At 39.4% G+C, this 23,968-nt stretch overlaps 1 protein-coding gene across 1 annotated transcript in view; it reads left to right on the top strand.

Moving 5' to 3' along the window:
- The window catches only part of ptprna (protein tyrosine phosphatase receptor type Na), a 64,718-nt gene that overhangs the window by 6,614 nt on the left and 34,136 nt on the right, over positions 1-23,968 (top strand). Inside the window, exons 2-6 of the mRNA XM_034185920.1 lie at positions 6,941-6,991; positions 16,062-16,172; positions 16,830-16,941; positions 18,216-18,363; positions 19,136-19,325. Coding sequence (XP_034041811.1) covers positions 6,941-6,991; positions 16,062-16,172; positions 16,830-16,941; positions 18,216-18,363; positions 19,136-19,325 — 612 coding nt within the window. The remainder of the gene's footprint in view (positions 1-6,940; positions 6,992-16,061; positions 16,173-16,829; positions 16,942-18,215; positions 18,364-19,135; positions 19,326-23,968) is intronic.

Genomic DNA, 23,968 nt, shown 5'->3' with positions numbered 1-23,968 from the left:
CCTTTATATAATGTGAGTAATTGAGAAATTTTTGAACATGTTTAAAAAATTTGTGACAGTGGGCTTCATTGTTATCCAAATCAGGGAATAGTACGATAGAAATTTGTGCAGAGCAGACGTAATATTTTACAAATATAGGTGACAATGGACACCTGGGTACAATATGCAACCAATGTTGTTGTTCATTCAGCTGCTTCCAGTTTTGTTCGGGGTCGCCAAAGCGGATACAGCCAGATCCGCATTGGTAATTGGCACAAGTTTTACGCCGGGTGTCCTTCCTGACCGCAACTCCAGTTTTACCTAGAGAAACACACATAGCCGCTGGTGTGCCAAAGAGGTCTCTCATCCAAGTACTAACCAGATCCTGCCCTAAGCAGGATGGGATCAGGCTCACACAGAGCAGACCGGCTGCTACAATATGCAACCAAAGTAATAAAAAAAAAAACAGTACAAACTGTGAGGTGCAAAATGTGAGGAGTCAGAAACACAAAAGCTAAAATCAAGTTATGTATTCATTATTTACATATGTACATACATAAATACATATGTACCTTTATGTGAATTTATTTATTTTTACCAGTGAGTGTCTATGAATGATCAGGTATATCAGAGAAAAATCATGAGCAGATTACAGAATAGCTTCACAAACTACACGTCCAGCTGCATGGGTGCAAGCATCATATTTGGATATAAATAAAAGTTAATGTGGACAGTTAATGTCAGAGTGCCCCCAGTCATCACTGGCAGATCTCAGGGTGTGTGTGCACCCACTTTTTTCATCAAAGTTTAACACAAACGTATATACAGTACTAGGGATGGGTATCAAGAACCGATTCTTTTTGAGAATCGTTAAGAAATGATTCCATCCACCGACATCAATAGCCTTTTTGCTTAATGAGTCCCTTATCTGCCCTTCAGAGCAGTCGCTGTTTTTGAGGGTGTTTGTCGAGAAAATGATCATTTCTCTACATTGCTTGCAGACCCTGCAGCGGGTCATGAGTCACTTTTGTGCAGATTAAAGTCATTAACTGGGACTCTTGTCTTGTCACGGGTAAGAAATGAGAATTGTCCTCCATTCTGTTTGCACATCTCCAAACGCTGCGCTGCTCTCTGCCAAGCCAAGTTAGAGTCTGGTCGGAATTAATAACTTCAAGGCGAATCATCATTTTAAATCAAATGACACCTCTTTCCAAATGTAATACAAACAATAAACTACAATCAACCAAAATGTTTTTTGAGACGTCCTGCGTTCTTTATGAATTACATTGATGTTGATGTGCAGCTGCAAGAGCTCAGCTCAGTTACATTTGTGCTATTAATGTCTGAAAGGAAATGCTTTTGAGAAAAACTACAGATTTTGTTTATTTCAGTTTATGTCCAGAGATCAAGGATCCAGTGACCAAGTTCATATTTATTTAGTTTAAGACTCAATAAAATGTTGTTGACATAGAAAATCTGTAAAGCCTACTTTTAGTACAAAGAAAATTCACAAGAGGTATCGATAAGGAATCAAACCAATAAGCGGAATCGATAATGGCATCAATATTGATAAAATCTTATCAATACCCATCCCTATACAGTACCATATGTTTTGTATTTCTTAATGATGAACAGTGGTGGGCACAGCTAACCAAAAAATCAGCAAGCGACAGGCAGCCAGTCTGCTTAGTGGCTGCAAACACACAACAAACAGACTAAAATGTTTGATTTTAGGGTTTACAAACATTTTTGACCGTTAAACTTTACCAACAACAACAAAAAAAAATGTTATCGGACTGAAAGTTATCGGAACTAAATTTATCGAAAGATATTGGTCCGATGATGGTTTTAAAAACTTATCTGAAAAGCTAATCTGATAGCAAAAACATTAGCTTTGATAATTATCTGCTATCGGATTAGCTGAACTGTGCCCACCACCGATGATGAATGTAAATGAAGTCCAAGACATGACAGGAATTTAGAAATGTTCACGCATCTATCCTCTGACTTGTCTAAAGGAAAGTGGGTGTAAAAACGATGACTTGTATGAACAATAATCTTTATATTTAACTTATCCAGTTATATATTGGTGTTGATAATGATAGCACAATGTACAACTAGAGCACCACGCTCATAGTGAATACATCACATGTTGGTTCATTGATTCATTTAAACTCAAAAATATGAAAAAATTGACAAAATATCAAAAAGTGTGCTGCTGTCCAAATACTTATGAGCCTGGCTGCAATTTAATTGGTTGTGAGTGAAATGAACTCCATTTATGTAGCACTTTTCCATCTGCATTAGACGCTCAAAGCGCTTTACAATAATAATGGCACCCACTGCACACCGGGAGCGGATTAAAGACCTTGCCCAAGGGCCCTTAATGATTTTCCGGTCAGGCTGGGATTTGAACTGAGGATCCTCTGGTCTCAAGCCCAACGCTTATCCACTAGACCATCACCTCCCCTAAGTGCATAGTGTTATGTTTATTAAAGCTTGTGGGGAAGTCATAAGTTTTGTATCTGTTTCATGTGTGTTTCACAATGTTGAATCAGTTATAATCATGTGTGACATTAAAAAAATCTGTTTCAGTAATTTTGTCGTGGAAACATCACAGACAGTTTTGTGGAGGGAGACACGCTGTGTGTGTGTGTGTGTGTGTGAAAGAGAGAGATATTCCTGCATGTTGGTCTGTTTGTCACATACCAGCTGCTGTTTTCCCCACACTGTCACAAACAAGCCTGAAGGAAGGAGGCACAAAATAAATACAGAAATTACAACCTTCACTTAATCCAATAACTGTGTGCAAGGCTTAAGAATGGAAAACAAGTTAATCAAAGTTGCTTAGTCTTAAGACTTTACAACTAAACGTGATAAATTAAAAAAAATTAAAGTATGACTGAATTGTTGGGTGAACTTCCTTGTGGTTATACAAGAAGATTGTGCCGATCAGTTCATCATTTATTTAAGGATTTTTATCCCGTGATTGTCATCTTTGTGGAATCATGCTGTAAACCTGCAAATAAATCACCTTTTTATTCATCTGAAAAATGTGTTACTTTGTTTAATGTAGTACTTTAATTAAATTGACAACAACATCAAATATTTAATTTATATTATTTGGAAATGAACATTCAAAGGTTTATTTTACAGAAAATCATGAAGAAAAAACATGAAAAGCACATAAGGTTGTTTGAATGTTTTGCACAGTACTGTATGTATTTTTGTCCACTGATTAATCACAAACTCACTGTCCTTTTGAATAAAATTCATCAGTTAAATCAATAAAATTTATCTTAGCATTCTATGTTCAGTCAATCTGATTGAAGATTTGACAGAAATCCTTCTGCTGTGCCTAAGAAATGTTTATCTCAAATTTTGTTCACAAATTTATTAAAACCCATGTTAGTGAGCACTTGACCTTTGCTATGATGACACATCAAGATCTTGATTAAACAGCCTGATTATTGCACAGATGTGCCTTGGACTGACTGCAGTAAGAGCCCCTTCACACATAGTACAAATGCTACAACTATTTGTGCACACCAGCGGCTGAAAGACAGAGTGTGCACTATGAGAGGCCATTCGAACCCTCTCGTGGCAGGTGTCGGCCAAATTCCAGGTGACACACATGAACATCCTACACCGCTTGCTTGACACTTAGAAAATGTTTGGCCATTCACGCTGTTAACACGAAACCAGTCAGCAGACAATCACTTTCGAGCTGGCGGTAAAATTTGTCTAAGTGCCCTCACTACTGTAGAGTTGTCAAGTACAAATGTGATGTGCCAGATAGATTGTCGCCCCCCCTCCCACAACACGTGTGCATGTGTTTTGCACACTCTCCCTCCCCTCCCCCCACCAACACGTGCGTGCGTGTGGCTCATAGAATCACAGAGTGACACCTCGGTCTGTGCGCTGAATGGGCAGGGGGCGTGGCTGGCTGCCAACAGGAGAGGCTGTTGGCAACTCTGGTCCTGGATGTCACAGCTGCAAAACACATACCGTATTTTGACGGACACATTCATATGTGTGCCTGCTGTCCTCTTGTGGAAATACATAAAAACATATATCGCTTTTGCCACGTCCTGGAGAGCGCGCACATTGACAGGCTGTGCCAGCTGAAATGGACCGTCAATTCATGTGTACACGCAGCAGGCGATCTGAATGTCACATCTGTCTGACAGGACGCGTGTCCCATGAGCGGCATGCCGCATTACTATATGGCAAGCCAACAGTGTGACAAATACGCCACTTTCAGTCACGTATCAGCAGAAATAGACTGTAACAAACACCGTTTGGCCAGTTATTACAGTGTTTTTTTCTCTTTTAAAATACATTTATATCTTTGTTCATTTCAGGCATTTTTCCACACCTTTTATAGAACAGTGATGGTAGCGCAGTGGTAAAGTTTCTGGCTGGCAACCAGAGCCTTTGTACATTGCAGGTTCGAATCCTGTGGGTGGCATGAAAATTCAGTAAGGTACATAATTCTATTATACTTACCAATTCTAAAGTAGAACTCTACTAGTGTATGCTAAAGTATATCTAAATATCTAAAAAAAGGAGAGTAGAGCCACTTAGGTGCCTGGTCTTGAGAACCAGGGATGGTAGGTTTTTCACAGCAGTTGCGTGATGTGGTTACACATACTCCAGCTGCTCGCACTGTGTTCCTGCTGCAACGGTTTCAGACATGCTCGTGCACAACACCGGCGCTTGCATGAAACCGTCGCAGCGGGTGCGTTCATGCCTGCCCGTCCGCTCAGTGTTTTTGTGGTTTGCTCATACGAGCTGTCCCACCGTGATTTGCCCTGATTTGTACTTATCCATACTATGTGTGAAGGGGCCCAAAAGAGTCACTCTAAAATGTGCACATTTATTACACAACCCAGTGCCATAGATGTAACAAGTTTTGAGGGATTATGTGTTTGGAATGCTGACTGCAAGAACTGGCTTAAATCTCTTTCCAAGCGCAGCTACACATTTTGAAGTGGAATTTTTTATTGGATTATTGCTATTATTTATTTGGATTATTGCACATGTCCAAGGCACATGTGCAATAATCATGCTGTTTAATCCACATTTTGTTATGCTACAGCAGCCAAGGTGGTGGATTATTGATGGGGAGCTGGAGCCTATCCCAGCAGTCATGGGGCAAGAAGAGGGCTACACCCTGGACAGGTCTCCAGTCTATCACAGGGCCGCAAATAGACAAACAAACTCATTCACAGCTATGGTCAATTTAGAGTCACCAGTTCATCTGAAACCGGAGCACTGTGAGGGAATCTATCCACTCCACACAGAAAGGACCAGGTGGGAAGCGAACCTCAGCCTTTCTTACTGTGAAGCAACAATGCCAACAACTAAGCCACCGTACTATGTACTGTATATTAGCTAAGATATTTTTGAACACTTAATATGATTTTGATCCATCTTGGCAGCTACATTTGCCCTATTGATGAGAAGAAGTGATATGATTTTGGTTAGGATCCATCATTGATCAAGGTCAGAGGTCAAGGTCAAATTTCCGGCCTAATACTAAAATATAGAAAGACAGAAATTAGATATTTTATTGTTAGTGAAGTAGATTGTTTCAAACCTCATGAAACATTTTCTCTACACGGCTGATAGATTGAAGTGTGGGTGTGGTGTCACTGTGCTCTCTGATCACTTTTGATCTAATCTTTCTCATACCTGCACAAGCAGCCGCTTTTTGTCGTGAATACATGGATTTGTGTGGTCAGGGTCTCATCACTACAAGTTTTACAAATAGTGCAGCAGATAACTGAAACAATCTTTCAAATGGTGATACAAACACCAAATTTGGCACACATATTCTTTAAACATTACTCTTTTGAGAAAGCAGACTATCCACTTCATTGTTTAATAGGCTGCCAAGTAGGGGTCAATGAAGAATTAAACAGGGGTCAAGATTTACAAATGCTCCAATCATATTGAAAAGTATACCACATTATTCGTCTGATCATACAGATACCAAAAAGGTATAGTTTGGACTATCTTTGATTGAATGTTATGAAGTTATGGGGTAAAAACAGCATAAATGGTACCAATGGTCAATCTCAGTTTGTACAGGGGGCCAAAGTTAAAGTTGCTCCAATTTTGGTACAAAGTGATGCAAATTATTGGTTGAGTGAATAGGGTTTTAAAAAGGAATAGTTTGCACCATGTGTCGTACTTAGTTATCATGTTACAGGGTAACATATGTCATATGCCATGGAATCCAATGGACGTTGACATTGTTTGACCTTTACTTTGGACAGTAAACATTCAACACGGTCAAATCTATTTAATTTATTAATCCTATTAGCTCAACCAATAAGTTGCATCACTATTTACCAAAATTGGAGCAACTTTAACTTTGGCCTCCCGTACAAACTGAAATTGAGCTTTGTCACCGTTTTTGCTGTTTTTTCCCCATAACTTCATAACATTCAGTCAAATATAGCCCAAACTATACCTTTTTGAAATCTTTATGGTTGGATGAATAATGTGGTATAGTTTTCAATATGACTGGAGCATCTTTTAATTTTGATCCCTGTGTAATTCTTCATTAACCCCTACCTGGCTGCCTATTGAAAAATCGAGTGGATAGTCTGCTTTTTCAAAAGAGTAATGTCTCAGGACTATTTGTGTTGAATTTGGTGCTTGTATCACCATTTGAAAGATTTCCCTGTAAATATTCTCTAATCTGCTGCACTAAAAGGACAAGAACACCGTAGGCTGATTTTGACACATTTGACATTTAAATCCGACGGACACATCATTCATATTAATTCACACTGTGCAGAACCACGAGCATCGCCTCTGAGGTTAGTTACAGTATGTCAAGTTTCTTTCTAATTGCCTTACGTGTGACTTAACATGATTATTTACTCGGACCCGGCTGTGAAAACTGTCATGGATTTTCGAACTGAGCACCTGTCTCTTTCTGCCTCAGGCTGTCTGTTTGAGAGAAAACTGTGCATGAGGGATCAGTTCTGCTCAGATGGTGAGTGCATGCACGCACACACACACACACACACACACACACACACACACACACACACACACACACACACACACACACACACACACACACACACACACACACACACACACACACACACACACATCTCTCCATCACCTGCCCTCCTCGTTCCCCTCATCTTTATCAAGCCCCTCCCCTCCCTCACTGCCTTGTTGCCACGGCAACATTGACATCACGGTGAGGTTGACACCCCCACAGCCATTCTTCTAACACGGTGATGAATCACGGACACGCACTTACGCACTTCTCTCTGGCAGTTGCACTTGCGCACAGCCATGAATGAATAACAAGTGGCTCCTTTATGAACGATGTTACGCGATGAGGTTTGAGTCACGTGTCAGGGAAAATCAAACGCGTCCATGCATGTGACTTTAATGGAAGAAAACAGAGAGAAAGAACAGATTTTTTGTGATTTTATTGCGTGCACGCTGCCATCTTGGAAGAGTCAATGTTTACTTGTTCCTCCTGAATGCCCGTGAAGATAACAGATGTCTTGCATTCATTTACAAATGCTTTTATTTATTTATTTATTTATTGCTTATTTAAATACCATCAATAACTTTAATTAGCTCCAATATATTTGAGCATATTTAACTGTTGCTGTAAATCACTCACATGTACTGTGTAACCTTTGATCCTTGTGGGTCGCATCACACTAAAGTAAATTATATATGTGAATGCCTTTATACAGATGCTGTCTGTGATTACTGCAAAATAAAATTCCACTGTTGTTGCAGAGATGCTACGTGCAGCTCAGACTCTTTCTTCTTATCTTTCTGTGTGTCCTTTTCAAACAGACAGACGTGACAGCTTTCAGGGTGATTTAGTTGTTCTTTCTTCCGTCGCCCTTCTCTATGTGATTATGCAGGCTACAGTCTCCCTGCTTCACCGCACAGATGGGGTGATTAAAAACGTTACCAAACTATCTCAGTTTTTGCTGCCCAAATGTGTTATGAGGAGTTTGGTGCCCAATTTTTCCTTAATTTTGTTGTCACATGTGTTTTTGGCTGGAAAAGACATGACCCATTTTGTCCCAGGCTTCTTATGCAGATGTTTCACAGACACTTAAACTCTCCAATCACGGCCCTGTCCAACCTTCTATCCCAGCACAATTACGTTGGTAGTCCAAAAACCCTTTCTTTCTTACACTTTGCCACATTGGCATTGACGGGTGGACATGATGGAGCTGGAGCCCCCACCACTAACTTTAGTAGCCTCACCACACCTGTTTGTAAGTCTTATATTGACCCTAAGACTCATGGGTACCGGTCCGCCGTGGTTCACGGATTATCATCTCGTTTCTGCTTTAAACTGCACTCCAGTCATCGTCTATCTCAGCGACAGAATCTGAAGCTTTTGTACAACAATCATTTCCGCATAAATTCATCATTATTTAATCATAAAAGATGGAGGAAGCGATCAGAGCACCACAGCTACACGAGCTGCTAGTTGTTGCATTCACTGCTCCTCCGTAATTTCAAAGCATTACATATTATCGCCTCGTTTCTGCTTAAAACTGACTTTAGAATGATTTAAGAGGTTTTACCTTGTCATCTGATGGTTAATAATGAGATTGTAATGAATATAAATTGAGGAATAATTATTTTTGTTGAGCCTCACATGTGTTATTGGCCTCACGCTGGGGACCAAAAGATGTAGTGAAATTAAATCACATAATTTAATAATTGGGGATTAATGGCACCTTACACGGCAGCGCCATAAATATGTAGTGAATGGAATTATTAAAATCCGAAACTGTATTAAATTAGGCAGGACCTCATTCAATGGGTCACCCAAATAATTAACAATTTTAAGATTTAATCATTTTTGGGATAAATTTAATTAGAATGATAGCTAATTACCTCTGGAGCACCACCCACTTTTTAAAGGATTGGGGGCCTTGATTTAAACATTAATTAATTATTATGTATTTCATGATTGATCAAGAGTTTCCATCTGAACACAAAATGAACCACAGCAGAAAATTTACATTTTATTTACAAATATACAAGAAAATGAACAGTTTCCTGGCAACTTGAGTGGACAGTGATTAAATAAGTTCATTTATGGACACATTTTGATTATCATGAGTTGGTGAAAGAAAGCAGTGGAATAAAACTTAAGGAATTAAGTAAATAATTCTGATTTGAATTTAGTGGTGAATTTTGAAGACAATTATTATTAAGAAAATTATCAAACAAATATATGAATATGTTTAAAGCCACTTTGCACCCATTAACAACGAAACTTTTAAATGGGTCACTTAGCTGATCCTTGAAGAGGTGAAACGATCCGATCACATTGAATGTTGATGGGCCAGGCTTGGCCTTTGCATGTTGAGCTCACTTGGGTCAGGAGTTCAGTGGTTCTCCTGGGTAATCCCAAGGCTTCGTCAGCTGAGTTTGCCAGCAGGACGGCCGTTGCTTCGGCAATCAGGTCCGTCCTAAGCTTGCTTGACTCAAGAGGTGAAAGTGTTTGTTGAAAATGGTTTCTGGTAGTTTTAAAAAGGTTGTTGGAACCAAACTGAAGTTAAAGTTTTAAGAGCGGTGTGGTGGATTACAAAAAGGAAAAGTCACTTTTCTGCAAATTCGCACTTATTCTGAAGAGTTCCACCAGGAATTTATCTTATAACAATTAATAAAATTTGATAAGCCTTAAAAAGACCGGAATCTCACCAATACAGGTTTCAAGGGCCGCTTTGAAGAACTCTGAATTACAGTTCTGTTGTGATGTGAACTGAGTTTAGGAGACCAGGGAGTGTTCTGGAGCTTATCTCCAGATGGAGCCAGGAATTTCCCCAGTCAGAAGTGAAAGCAGATTTTGTCTCCAATCCAAACCTCACATTTTGGTTGAGGAAGCATTAATGTATTTATTTAATTACGGCAAAGCGAGGCCATGCAGCTACAACATTAATCCATTTGATTGCTTTGGGTAAAGAGACTATGTCTCAGACAAGCTACTGAGCTCCAAAATGACGCATGTGCAGTGAAGGCAGGGTGGACGAATTTTTAGGGGAGGGCCTTTCGGTTTGTGACACCAGTGCAAATCTCTGGAACAGATTCTGTAGTGGTAATCCATCAGACGCAAGTTACTTCCACAGCCAATTACAGCTGGGTGGACTGGAATGATGTAGATGAACTTTCTTGTCCAAGGACACAAATCAGTAGATCTTCATATTTTCAGTCCAACTCCTTATCCAGTAAAGCTTTCTGCTCAGCGTTTTGGTCGTGTAGCTCCACAATCAACCTTGTTAGCCATGCTGTTACTCCATCAGTAAATTAACTGACATTTACCCTTCAGAATCCTGTGCTTTCAGCTGTGACGTTTTATTTATTTATTTATGACCCAAAATGTTTTTATTATTTGAAGAGGTTGTATTATGCTAACTTTGTCTTTTTCTCCTTTTTGCAATTAAATATGTTTGGTATTTCATGATAAATATTCTCAAAGTTTCAGAATTTCAATCTGAAATGGCTAATTGTAGACATTTCATGTCGGTGTGATACGCCGACATAAAACAATTAGAGTAACAGCTCTTCTTTGCAAAGAAAGGGAGTGGCCAAGAGCAGCCACTCGTTTCCATTTAAAGAAACTGGCACAAAAACAGGCCACTTGTTAGAAACCCAGAAACATCAGATTTTATTTATGAATTAATTTATGTCCTTTTTCGAGGTTGATTCACTTAAGTGTCTAGGTGGAATTAATGGCTCCAGACCATTATTATAATTTTTTAAGACACACAGCCATTTAAAGGAGTATGCACAAAAACAGGCCATTTGTTGGAGACCTAAAAATGTGATGAAAAAAGAATTCTGTTTTAATATTTTTTCCTTTTCGGGAGTTGACTCACCTCCGTGTCTACAAGGAATTGATGGCTACAAATAAATCAATCTAAGACACACGGTGTAAGAGTTTGCAAAAAATTTTTTTTTTTTTTTTATTATTATAATATGATGCCTTAAATATAACAGCCATTTTCCCCACGGCATCAGGTCCTGTATGCACTGCACATCAAAAAAAAAAGAAAAGAAAAGAGGCTTATTAGGGCCTAACCTTTTATTGGCATGTGTCAGTTACTCAGTCTGAGACATTCCATTGCAGATCTTCTGCATTTAGTGCTGTCACATGTTCCTGGATGAAAGTGGAATCTGCAGATACACTCCAGGATTCCATGTCTATAGCAGCTGTCACGTCTCCTTTTTTCCTCCTCCTTCCCCTGTTGCATTTGCTCTCCATCTGTTTACCATCAAGAACAAATATAAACTCAGTCAGTCCAATGGAATCCAAAACTGACCATGTGAAATTGAAATCTGTCACTCTGTCAACATCAAATTTGTGGTCTCAGATGGAAAAGTTAACTTTGCAACACAAAAGTAAAATAATTAACATACTCTGTTGTTCAGATTACCAAATAACAAGAATGAGCATGCAAAATTTGAGGCATTAATATTGTGTAGTTGATGTTCTGTGTAGGAACTCATGATCTCGCTGTGGCAGGCTGGACTGTGTGAATTTTTCCTTGTGCTGTGAATTGACTGGTGACTCATCAATGCACCAAAAAATACACCTTCCCCACTGCCTTAGCTTTGTTCAGTTTATGTAGCTTTTCTTTTATTCTGTCTTTTCAATTAAATTCTAGACTTCCGGCCATGATCGATCTCTTTATTAGTAAGAACTTGTTTCTGATTGTCATGATTCAAAATAAAAGTTTAACCTACATGGCAGAAAAGTGAAAGTCAATCATGCAGTATTTTTGTGCTCCAACTTTTAGACTAAATTACCTTTGACCTTGATTTTGATCTATGACCCCATGTGTCTATCTTGTCTGGGATTGAAGGTTATGTTCATAGCTCAATGTCTAATATCAATGTCAAGGTGAAAGGTCAAGGTGCTTTGTAATGTTTCTCATGCTATCACAGTTGGTCTGCCTTCAACTGAGGGCAGAAATGCTCAAAGGTGTAGATTCCTGTTGTGCTTATCCTAATACCCCCATTACACATACGCCAATTGAGGCAGAATGGCGTCAGAATGACACATCCGGCCTCAATCGGGAGAGCCCTGCAATGCAGCTGAATGTGCTGTCACACTGTAATGCATGTATTATTATATGTTCACCTCCTAAATTTTTAGCAGGTATGATGTAGAAATGTTTGCCCAGCCCATGACAACATAAATACACATGCAACTCACCTCTGGTACCTTGCGTTGCACAGTGCAGTGCAGACAGCAAGTCCCTTTCACCCGGCTGCGCTGTGTGCTGGCGACATCCATCGGCTGGCAAATGCATAATCCACCTCTGCCATAAATAAATCCCATGTGAAGTGCCGTCCCGCACTGATAATCCAACTGCAGTTTTGTTAAGATGCATATCAAGTGAAATGGCCACAAAAAACAAGTTAAAAAAAGAGAGAAGAAAAAGTTTGCTGGATGCATCTGAAGAATATTGTGCACATGTGGGAAGTTGGCGCACTGCCAGCACAGTGCAACAGCAGTTGCGGAATCCAGCCGGACAAATGAAATCTAACAATGCAAGTATATACTGATCAAACACCTAAAGGGATTTTTCATGGACTGTACACAAGCTGTTGATCACTAACAGTTGTCAGCCTTTTTGTCTGCGTCCTCTGGATGGACAGTTCCTGTGCTCGCGTGTGCACATGCGCGCCCACATGTGCACACGGAGTGGCTGATACAGCCATTATGAACACACATACACTCAACTGAACAAACATTTCGACCACACACTCGCACGCTGCTTTGATCACCTGTTCTACGCATGCAGGCGCACGCATGTAGTGGCTCATTCAGACATTATGAACACACGTGTGCAGCTGAGTGAACATTTCATCTGGCCACACACTCGCACGCTGTTTGAATCACTTGTTTTACACACGAGCACGAGACACACACACTCCTGCCAGCACACCCTCCTCCTGATGAGAGGTCAGTTTAGTGCTGAGAATGTGAGGACGAGTGAAGATTTGATTGTGTTCACAGTGATCTGTCATTCAGCTTTGTGACTGCGACAAAAAAAAAAAAATCTCATTAATGATCCACTGACAAAAAAAAAAAAAAAAAAAGATTTTTAAACAGCTGCGTACTGTGTTGACGTGGCCGGTCCGTCCCGCCCGTTGAGTATCCACGCTGTAAAGGGTATCAGGTCCTCCTTAGCTTGCATGGAGAGCCACTCCTTGGGCATGTTTTGGACGAATATGCATTTAATGCTTTGCCGGCAACAGAGTTTGGAGCTCATGCTTAGTCCCATGACATTTCCTCACTGCTATGCATGTGCACTCAGAATTTAACTATTGGGTCATTGGCCAACAAAGTCATGTTTCTTCTATCTTCCAAGAGCTTCTTGAAAACTTTGCATGTGATCTTGGCTCATTTCTACTTTAACATAAGGTGGTTAGGAACATTTTTACAATTGTAAAGCATTTTTAACATTTTAGTCTGTAGCCCCAGCTATATATATAATATGTACTGTAAGTATAGCACTGGGGCCCTTTTTATCTCCAAGATTAACTGGATGTGGCACATGACCTGGATTCCAGAAATTTCAAAAGATACACTTTACCTTTGAGATCTCTTCTGTCAAACTGTATACCTGATTTGAATATTTTGCTTGAGGGAGAGAATTATCAACCAAGATCTGCACTGGACGAACACCTGGAATCTGCAAGTTATTTTTTTAATGGTTATATTATACACCTAGTGAGCAAACTAATATATGTCACAATGTGTCTTTAAAATAGACATTATTATTTTTAGCCCCAAATCATACGTGATAATCCAGCCTACAAAAAACCAAACATTTTTAGATTGTATGACCTGTTTCTGTCACTCATCCTTCGATGGAATGGATCTACTGGGTGAAGCGAGATGAGATGTGGCTGTCTTTCCCTGAGAAATCGTTTGGTTGTGTCACACAGCGCACCGGCTCATTGGGTGTGTCTCAGAGCATGCTAAACACTAGATAACAAGCTATTTTAGATGTAATTTTCGTGGAATTTTGAGTAAACAACATGAAACACTCACTGTATTTAACCATATATACACTGAAAAAAGTGAAACAGTGCACTTCATTCAAAGTACTTATTTACATTGGTCTAATGGAAAATTGTGGTTTCCAGTTTAAATCTGCTGGAATCACTTTACAAAATCATAAATATACATTGTGAGAAACTAAAAAAAATTAGCTGTAACAAATTACATCAATTTTTTTTAAGTTGATCCAAAGTAGCATTTTTTTCAGTGTAATAGAGAGAGAAACATTTTGACTAACATGACTTTTAAGGGTTTTTGTGTGATGTTTTTCTGTAGTATACAGGGCTGTATTGCTGATGAGGTTCCTTAATGCCACAATAATGTGTACTTTGAAATGAGAGATAGATTCATTGAGCCCTCTGAATGTCATTGGCAGGAATATGTTTCCATAGGCGTAATTGGGGTTGAAGAGTAGGAATTCTGGGGATTCCTGTGAATAACTTCAGTACTCTGTGTAATTCAGGTGATTCTAGGTATAAAACATAAAGCAGTGGTTAAACTTTATGTCTAAATTTTCCCTTTTCCCTGTGATTTGCGAGCGAGGCACTTGGACATTTCTTTGTATATTGTGTTCCACCCCAAAAAGGATTATTCCATTTGAAATCTTGATACAGTAGCAGTTTTGCAAGCAGCACTGAAAATATTTGGTTAGTGTTGGGAACTTGGAGCTCATTTTATTGGAAGCTGTTGATGACAGCTTCAGAACCTGACAAAAGGACTGTAACAAACACAATAATGCGCGTACCGCGTGGGCTGCATTTCACATCTGTGACTCAGTGCTGTGGGCTGCAGTGTGGGCTATAGTTACTGAGCAATGGGGCACTGTGTCTGAGGCAAATGTACTGAATCATCTACTTATAGACACTAAGCAAAAAACATCCAGCGCAACTCTTTGTTATAATGGTACAGTTTATTGCAAATGTTTTTTTTTGTTTTTTTTTTACATATTATTCACACATTGATATGAGCTCAATACTATATGGAGCCTATTTGATCCAAGGTTGAGCAATGTTCGGTCAATTATCTCACTTGTTGAAGACACTTCAACTGTGTTGTGGTGTTTTAGACTCCGCGTCGTGCATTCAAACCGTATAATGCACGGCTTTGAGTTGTTTAATCCTTACATATATATATATATATATATATATATATATATATATATATATATATATATATGTATATATATATATATATATATATATATATATATATATACACACACACACACATATTAGCCATAATATATGGCTTATATATATATTAGCCAGTGAGGTATATATATATATATATATATATATATATATATATATATATATATATATATATATATATATATATATATATATATATATATATATATATATATATATATCAACCATTAATATTGACAAAAGTAGATAATTTGTTAAAAGTAATTACTTGCCATTTGTAATATCACTGTGTCGACAGTTGTGATGGTGGACGCCATGACTGTAATTCTGTATTCAAGTCAGTCAAGTCAGAGCACTGAATTCATGAACAAAAAAATCCAACCCAAAACAGGTTCAGATCTTTTTTCGTTCTTTCTTTTTTGTGTTTCTGAGTTGGCTATTGTAATTTTCGACTTTATAAGCTGTGATGAGCATGGCGCGAGTTCCAGGGGAGATACTACAACCAGAAGCTGATCACCCACGATAATCTGGCAAATGTGAAGGAAACGGTGAAATAGTGAAGGTGATGAGGTGATTGGAGGCAGGTGTTACAGATAAATTTGGGGTGGGAGGGGGGTGGGGGCATGGTGTGTGTTATTAGACCAGCAGAAACATCACAGAGTGAGCAGAGCCTTCCAAAAAAGAAAGAAAATGTTTAGAAAAATGAATATTTTGTTGTAGGTGATGCGTATTTTGTGTGTGTGTGTGTGTGTGTGTGTGTGTGTGTGTGTGTGTGTGTGTGTGTGTGTGTGTGTGTGTGTGTGTGTGTGTGTGTGTGTGTGTGTCCATTCCAGATGGACTGTTTGGTCAGTGTCATAGCTCGAAGCAGGACCAGGTCCAGTACCAGGTGTCCGTTTCTGTTCTAACGAGAATGCAGGAGGTCCTCAAACAGCTGATGATTCAAGGTGAGAAGATATATATTAATCTCCACGTTATAGTCCCAGAATTCTCACAAACAGCTGATGATCCAGGGTGAGAAGATACATATAAATCTCCACATTATAGTCCCAGCATTCTCGCAAGCAGCTGTTGCTTAATTTTCTATTTTCCCTATATTTCTGCAGTAGCTGAGAAAGGCCACAACACTTCAAATTAAGACAACACCAATAAATGCCTAAAAAACACCTGCATCAATTCACCAAATTTTGCAAATTGGGAGGAAAAAACCCAGCATGATGTAATAATAATTTATTAAAAAACAAAATCAGTGCTGAGAAAAGACACAAAATTTGTAAGATTTTCACTTTTTACTGAATAACCCCAAAGACATCATGTGGTGGGTTTTCCATTTCAAAAAGATTTTTGAAAGCTGTTGTTTTGTTAGATTTTAAAATTGACTTTAATTTGGCCACATGACTTGACCTCTGACCTCAGCTACAGTATGTTGATGGCATGCGTTCATACAGCTGTGAGCTCTTTCAGCTGACAGCGCTGATTAAAAACAATATTGATTTGAGACTCTTTCTCCATCTCTCTCTCTCCCTCTCTCCCATGCTCTCCATCTTTTTCTTAATGGTTCTTCTCCTCACCCTCTCACTCTCTCTGGTGTTTTGTGTGTGCAGGACTTTCCTGGCAGGATGACATCACTCAGTATATTTTGTCCAAGGAGCTGAAGAGAGTTCCACACACCACTCATCCTTCAAAGCGCGGCCCGCCTTCTTCTTTTTCTTCTCAGTGAGTACTCATCACTCATTTTATTTAGGTTCTATCACTTTGCACTGTGTGTCTAGACATATTCTTATAAATGTGGTAATTCATTAACAATATAAGGGTGACACTGAGGTTTTCAGGTGGTTTGATGCATGTATTTGCATGATAATGAGGATAAAGTTATTTCTTACTTTGTGAACATCATAACTCACCAACAGTGCATGGTAGGAACTTGTTACTTTAGGTGCTTTGAGACTTGTACGACTTGCACTCACTCTGCGTGCAGAAGAGTAAACTCGTTACAAACCGTTGTAAACTGTTATAAACTTCGTGCAAGTGCGCAAAGAAAATTTTGAAATGTTCCAAATCTCTGTCGTGCATTAATTATGTGAACTTCACGTGAACATTGCGCAAACAATTAAAAAACACTGTGTGTGAGTGCGAGTGATTGCGTCAGTGCACCGCATCACAGCACAGCTCGTCTGAACAATTATAACGAGGTGTTAAATCTGTCATAAATATACTTTTACAGCTGCTCATAAGAAGGAATGAACATACAACTGTTTTACCAAGTTATTACAATATAAATATTATAAATAATTACCTTTTAGACACTTCCAAATGCTTTCTGCATTTCATGAAGCACAGGAAAGAGAGCGAGAAAAAAAAAGGTGCAGATGAAACGGTTCTCTGTGATTCTGGGAGCAGTTAGAGGTGTTTTCAACAGCCAAACTCTGAGAGAAAATGATTAATCTGCTACAAAATAATTATTTTATATATGCAGCGTCCAGCAGTACAAAGTGCGGCATCCAGCTGGGAACACAGTAGGTGGCATTGCCACGACAAAGTACGCGAGAGTGCGGAGCCAAAATGTGTCCAAGTGTCAAGGCACCGTGATACTTGGACAACCAATTGGAGTAGATGAGATTACTGCACATATTTGCATGTTAATGAGGTTATTTTTTTCCCCTTGTGAACATGGTAACATGTAAACAATACATGGTAATTATATGATACTTACACCACTTGTACTCTCTCTGCCACAGATTAACTGTTTCAGTGTAGACTTACACTTGATACTCTGTATGTACGTCTTTCAGAATAGATGAGCTGATTAGATTTTAAGGTTGTCTGGTGCATATATTTGCATAGTAATGAGGATGAAATGATGTTCAGCCTTAGCAGGACACTCAGCAGTTCAAGCGTCTCCTGTTGATAATTCCATCCTGTGCTGTTTTGTGCAAGTATTACGTGCAGCTCAGCCATTTTTAATCCACATTTGTTCTTTGTGTTGCCAGGTCTAAACTACACATCCCCCTCCACCACAGTCCTAAATCAGGGTCTGCATTTCCTGCTGACAACTATGTGGACTACATGATTGTTGAACCTCCTCAGTCACCAATGCGGATGCAGACGGCCTCCATGGACCCATACACTTACCACCAGGTGCACACATACACATCTTTAAAAGGAGACTTGAAAGTTTAGCTACAATTTGCCAGAAGGTACATCTGAGATGCAAATCTAGATGTGGTGTTTTGATGAAAGAAAAACCTCCTCTATACCACTTCATCAAGAAACTGTATAACTGGGGATACAAAATGCAAAATTTGCACTGTGCACAATTTCTCCAGTCACAGCCACAGAAGGTGATAACTTCTTCTGGGTTGTCTGGGTGGCTTTCCTCACTCTTCTGCTTCTTGCACACTCAGTTTTTGAGAACTGTCTACTCCACACAGATTTACTGTAGAGTGTCATACTGCTTGTATTTCTTCATAACTGATGTAAATAAAGTCCAAGACATATTCAGTGACTTGGAAATGTTTATGTATCCATCCCCTGACCTGTCTGAAGAAAACTGGCAATAAAATGAATTATTCACAGGTATTATACCAAAGTGTGCCATTACTTTTGCAACTCATCATCTTGGGTTTTAGATTTTTTTTTATTAATTTATATCAAGTTGTAGAGATTTGCTTTCAATTTGAGTTTAAAATGTGTGAAATACCAAGTGTTCCAATGCTTCTGGAGGGCACTGTATTTGTGGATTTACTTAGAATTTTGATGAATGCATCTGCTTTTTTTCTGTAAGTGGAAAACATATTAGCAACACGGATTCTCACATCATCTGTATGACAGCATTTAGAAATCCGTGTCCTTGCAGGTCTGTCTGTCCATTCCTATGTCCTGTTGTGTAACTGAATTCTCTCATTCACAGCATCCGTACCAAGATGAAGTGGAGAGGTCTCTGATAGGGGGAGGAACTGGTTACACCCGCACCTCATCACGTTCCCAGGCCAGTCAAAGAGAGCTAGAGCGTGACAGGCAGCTGTTGCAGGAAGCCTTGTCTCTTTATCTGGCATCTGCACAGCCCACTTATCGCCACAAAGCACGAGCTTCCATGGTTCCAGCAGGTAAAATACAGTTTAAAAACACTTCAAGCTCAAAACCATGACAATTTTTGATCTGGTCAGTGTGCTTGTACAGTAGTGTTCAGAATAATAGTAGTGCTATGTGACTAAAAAGATTAATCCAGGTTTTGCGTATATTTCTTATTGTTACATGGGAAACAAGGTACCAGTAGATTCAGTAGATTCTCACAAACTCAACAAGACCAAGCATTCATGATATGCACACTCTTAAGGCTATGAAATTGGGCTATTAGTTAAAAAAAAAAAAAGTAGAAAAGGGAGTGTTCACAATAATAGTAGCATCTGCTGTTGATGCTACAAACTCAAAACTATTATGTTCAAACTGCTTTTTTAGCAATCCTGTGAATCACTAAAGTATTTAGTTGTATAACCACAGTTTTTCATGATTTCTTCACATCTGCGAGGCATGGAGTCAACCAACTTGTGGCACCTTTCAGCTGTTATTCCACTCCAAGATTCTTTAACAACATTCCACAATTCATTCACATTTCTTGGTTTTGCTTCAGAAACAGCTTTTTTGATGTCACCCCACAAGATTTTGCTCGGTTACTAGTGTGCTTGGGGTCATTGTCTTGTTGAAACACCCATTTCAAGGGCATGTCCTCTTCAGCATAAGGTAACATGACCTCTTCAAGTATTCTGACATATCCAAACTGATCCATGATACCTGGTATGCAATATATAGGCCAAACACCATAGTAGGAGAAACATGCCCATATCATGATGCTTGCACCACCATGCTTCACTGTCTTCACTGATGGACTACCCAGCAGTGGGGAATAAGTTTCATTACACTAGAAGTCTTTCAGAAAGCGCTGTAACTAGGTTTAAGGATATGATTCCTTCTTTATGTTCTCTAATGCCATATACCAACACAGTGCAGAGTAGCTACCTAAACTCTGTAAGTGAGATAGAGTATCTTGTCAATAGTTTTACATCCTCATTGAAGACAACTTTGGATGCTGTAGCTCCTCTAAAAAAGAGAGCTTTAAATCAGAAGTGCCTGACTCCGTGGTATAACTCACAAACTCGTAGCTTAAAGCAGATAACCTGTAAGTTGGAGAGGAAATGGCGTCTCACTAATTTAGAAGATCTTCACTTAGCCTGGAAAAAGAGTCTGTTGCTCTATAAAAAAGCCCTCCGTAAAGCTAGGACATCTTTCTACTCATCACTAATTGAAGAAAATAAGAACAACCCCAGGTTTCTTTTCAGCACTGTAGCCAGGCTGACAAAGAGTCAGAGCTCTATTGAGCTGAGTATTCCATTAACTTTAACTAGTAATGACTTCATGACTTTCTTTGCTAACAAAATTTTAACTATTAGAGAAAAAATTACTCATAACCATCCCAAAGACGTATCGTTATCTTTGGCTGCTTTCAGTGATGCCGGTATTTGGTTAGACTCTTTCTCTCCGATTGTTCTGTCTGAGTTATTTTCATTAGTTACTTCATCCAAACCATCAACATGTTTATTAGACCCCATTCCTACCAGGCTGCTCAAGGAAGCCCTACCATTATTTAATGCTTCGATCTTAAATATGATCAATCTATCTTTGTTAGTTGGCTATGTACCACAGGCTTTTAAGGTGGCAGTAATTAAACCATTACTTAAAAAGCCATCACTTGACCCAGCTATCTTAGCTAATTATAGGCCAATCTCCAACCTTCCTTTTCTCTCAAAAATTCTTGAAAGGGTAGTTGTAAAACAGCTAACTGATCATCTGCAGAGGAATGGTCTATTTGAAGAGTTTCAGTCAGGTTTTAGAATTCATCATAGTACAGAAACAGCATTAGTGAAGGTTACAAATGATCTTCTTATGGCCTCGGACAGTGGACTCATCTCTGTGCTTGTTCTGTTAGACCTCAGTGCTGCTTTTGATACAGTTGACCATAAAATTTTATTACAGAGATTAGAGCATGCCATAGGTATTAAAGGCACTGCGCTGCAGTGGTTTGAATCATATTTGTCTAATAGATTACAATTTGTTCATGTAAATGGGGAATCTTCTTCACAGACTAAAGTTAATTATGGAGTTCCACAAGGTTCTGTGCTAGGACCAATTTTATTCACTTTATACATGCTTCCCTTAGGCAGTATTATTAGACGGTATTGCTTAAATTTTCATTGTTACGCAGATGATACCCAGCTTTATCTATCCATGAAGCCAGAGGACACACACCAATTAGCTAAACTGCAGGATTGTCTTACAGACATAAAGACATGGATGACCTCTAATTTCCTGCTTTTAAACTCAGATAAAACTGAAGTTATTGTACTTGGCCCCACAAATCTTAGAAACATGGTGTCTAACCAGATCCTTACTCTGGATGGCATTACCCTGACCTCTAGTAATACTGTGAGAAATCTTGGAGTCATTTTTGATCAGGATATGTCATTCAAAGCGCATATTAAACAAATATGTAGGACTGCTTTTTTGCATTTACGCAATATCTCTAAAATCAGAAAGGTCTTGTCTCAGAGTGATGCTGAAAAACTAATTCATGCATTTATTTCCTCTAGGCTGGACTATTGTAATTCATTATTATCAGGTTGTCCTAAAAGTTCCCTAAAAAGCCTTCAGTTAATTCAAAATGCTGCAGCTAGAGTACTGACGGGGACTAGAAGGAGAGAGCATATCTCACCCATATTGGCCTCTCTTCATTGGCTTCCTGTTAATTCTAGAATAGAATTTAAAATTCTTCTTCTTACTTATAAGGTTTTGAATAATCAGGTCCCATCTTATCTTAGGGACCTCGTAGTACCATATCACCCCAATAGAGCGCTTTGCTCTCAGACTGCAGGCTTACTTGTAGTTCCTAGGGTTTGTAAGAGTAGAATGGGAGGCAGAGCCTTCAGCTTTCAGGCTCCTCTCCTGTGGAACCAGCTCCCAATTCAGATCAGGGAGACAGACACCCTCTCTACTTTTAAGATTAGGCTTAAAACTTTCCTTTGTGCTAAAGCTTATAGTTAGGGCTGGATCAGGTGACCCTGAACCATCCCTTAGTTATGCTGCTATAGACGTAGACTGCTGGGGGGTTCCCATGATGCACTGTTTCTTTCTCTTTTTGCTCTGTATGCACCACTCTGCATTTAATCATTAGTGATCGATCTCTGCTCCCCTCCACAGCATGTCTTTTTCCTGGTTCTCTCCCTCAGCCCCAACCAGTCCCAGCAGAAGACTGCCCCTCCCTGAGCCTGGTTCTGCTGGAGGTTTCTTCCTGTTAAAAGGGAGTTTTTCCTTCCCACTGTAGCCAAGTGCTTGCTCACAGGGGGTCGTTTTGACCGTTGGGGTTTTACATAATTATTGTATGGCCTTGCCTTGCAATATAAAGCGCCTTGGGGCAACTGTTTGTTGTGATTTGGCGCTATATAAAAAAATTGATTGATTGATTGATTGAACTGTGGCTTGAATTCAGAGTTTGGGGGTCGTCTCACAAACTGTCTGTGGCCCTTTGACCCAAAAAGAACAATTTTACTCTCATCAGTCCACAAAATATTCCTCCATTTCTCCATTTCTCATTTCTCTTATGTGTTCATTGGCAAATTGTAAACTCTTCTGCACATGTTTTATTTAACAGAGGGACTTTGTGGGGGATTCTTACACATAAATTAGCTTCACACCGGCGTCTTCTAACTGTCACAGCACTTACAGGTAACTCCAGACTCTTTGATCATCCTGGAGCTGATCAATGGGTGAGCCTTTGCCATTCTGGTTATTCTTCTATCCATTTTGATGGTTGTTTTCCGTTTTCTTCCACGCGTCTCTGTTTTTTTGGTCCATTTTAAAGCATTGGAGATCATTGTAGATGAACAGCCTATAATTTTTTGCACCTGCGTATAAGCTTTCCCCTCTCCAATCAACTTTTAATCAAACTACGCTGTTCTTCTGAACAATGTCTTGAATGTCCCATTTTCCTCAGGCTTTCAAAGAGAAAAGCATGTTCAACAGGTGCTGGCTTCATCCTTAAATAGGGGACACCTGATTCACACCTGTTTGTTCCACAAAATTGACAAACTCACTGACTGAATGCCACACTGCTATTATTGTGAACACCCCCTTTTTTTTTACTTTTTTTACTAATAGCCCAATTTCATAGCCTTAACAGTGTGCATATCATGAATTCTTGGTGTTGGATTTGTGAGAATCTACTGGTATCTTGTTTCCCATTTAACAATAAGAAACACGAGGTCTGTTAGAAAAGTATTGGACCTTTTTATTTTTTGCAAAAACCTGATGGATTTGAATCACGTGTGCTTGCATCAGCCAACCTTGAACCTTTGTGCGCATGCATGAATTTTTTCACGCCTGTCGATTGCGTCATTTGCTGGTAAGCAGCCTTTGTGTGAGGACGTGTAGTGCGCTCGGCGGATTTTCATTGCAAGGAAAAAGACGGAATGACTGGAGCAGCACCGCATCAAATTTTGCCAGAAACTGGGCGACAGCCAGGTGGAAACCATTCGGATGATTCAGACGGCTTTCGGTGACGATGCTGTGGGCATCACACAGATTAAGGAGTGGTACAACCGCACAATGGTGGAGAGCGAGGCGCGCTCCGGTCGGCCATCAACATGCTGACATGACCAGATCATTTCCAAAGTGAACGCTGTGGTGATGCGGG

This window comes from Thalassophryne amazonica, chromosome 14 (assembly GCF_902500255.1).
Source record: "Thalassophryne amazonica chromosome 14, fThaAma1.1, whole genome shotgun sequence".
Taxonomy (NCBI): Eukaryota; Metazoa; Chordata; class Actinopteri; order Batrachoidiformes; family Batrachoididae; genus Thalassophryne; species Thalassophryne amazonica.
Note: the sequence above shows the minus strand (reverse complement) of the source record. Positions and strands in the feature narration are given on the sequence as shown.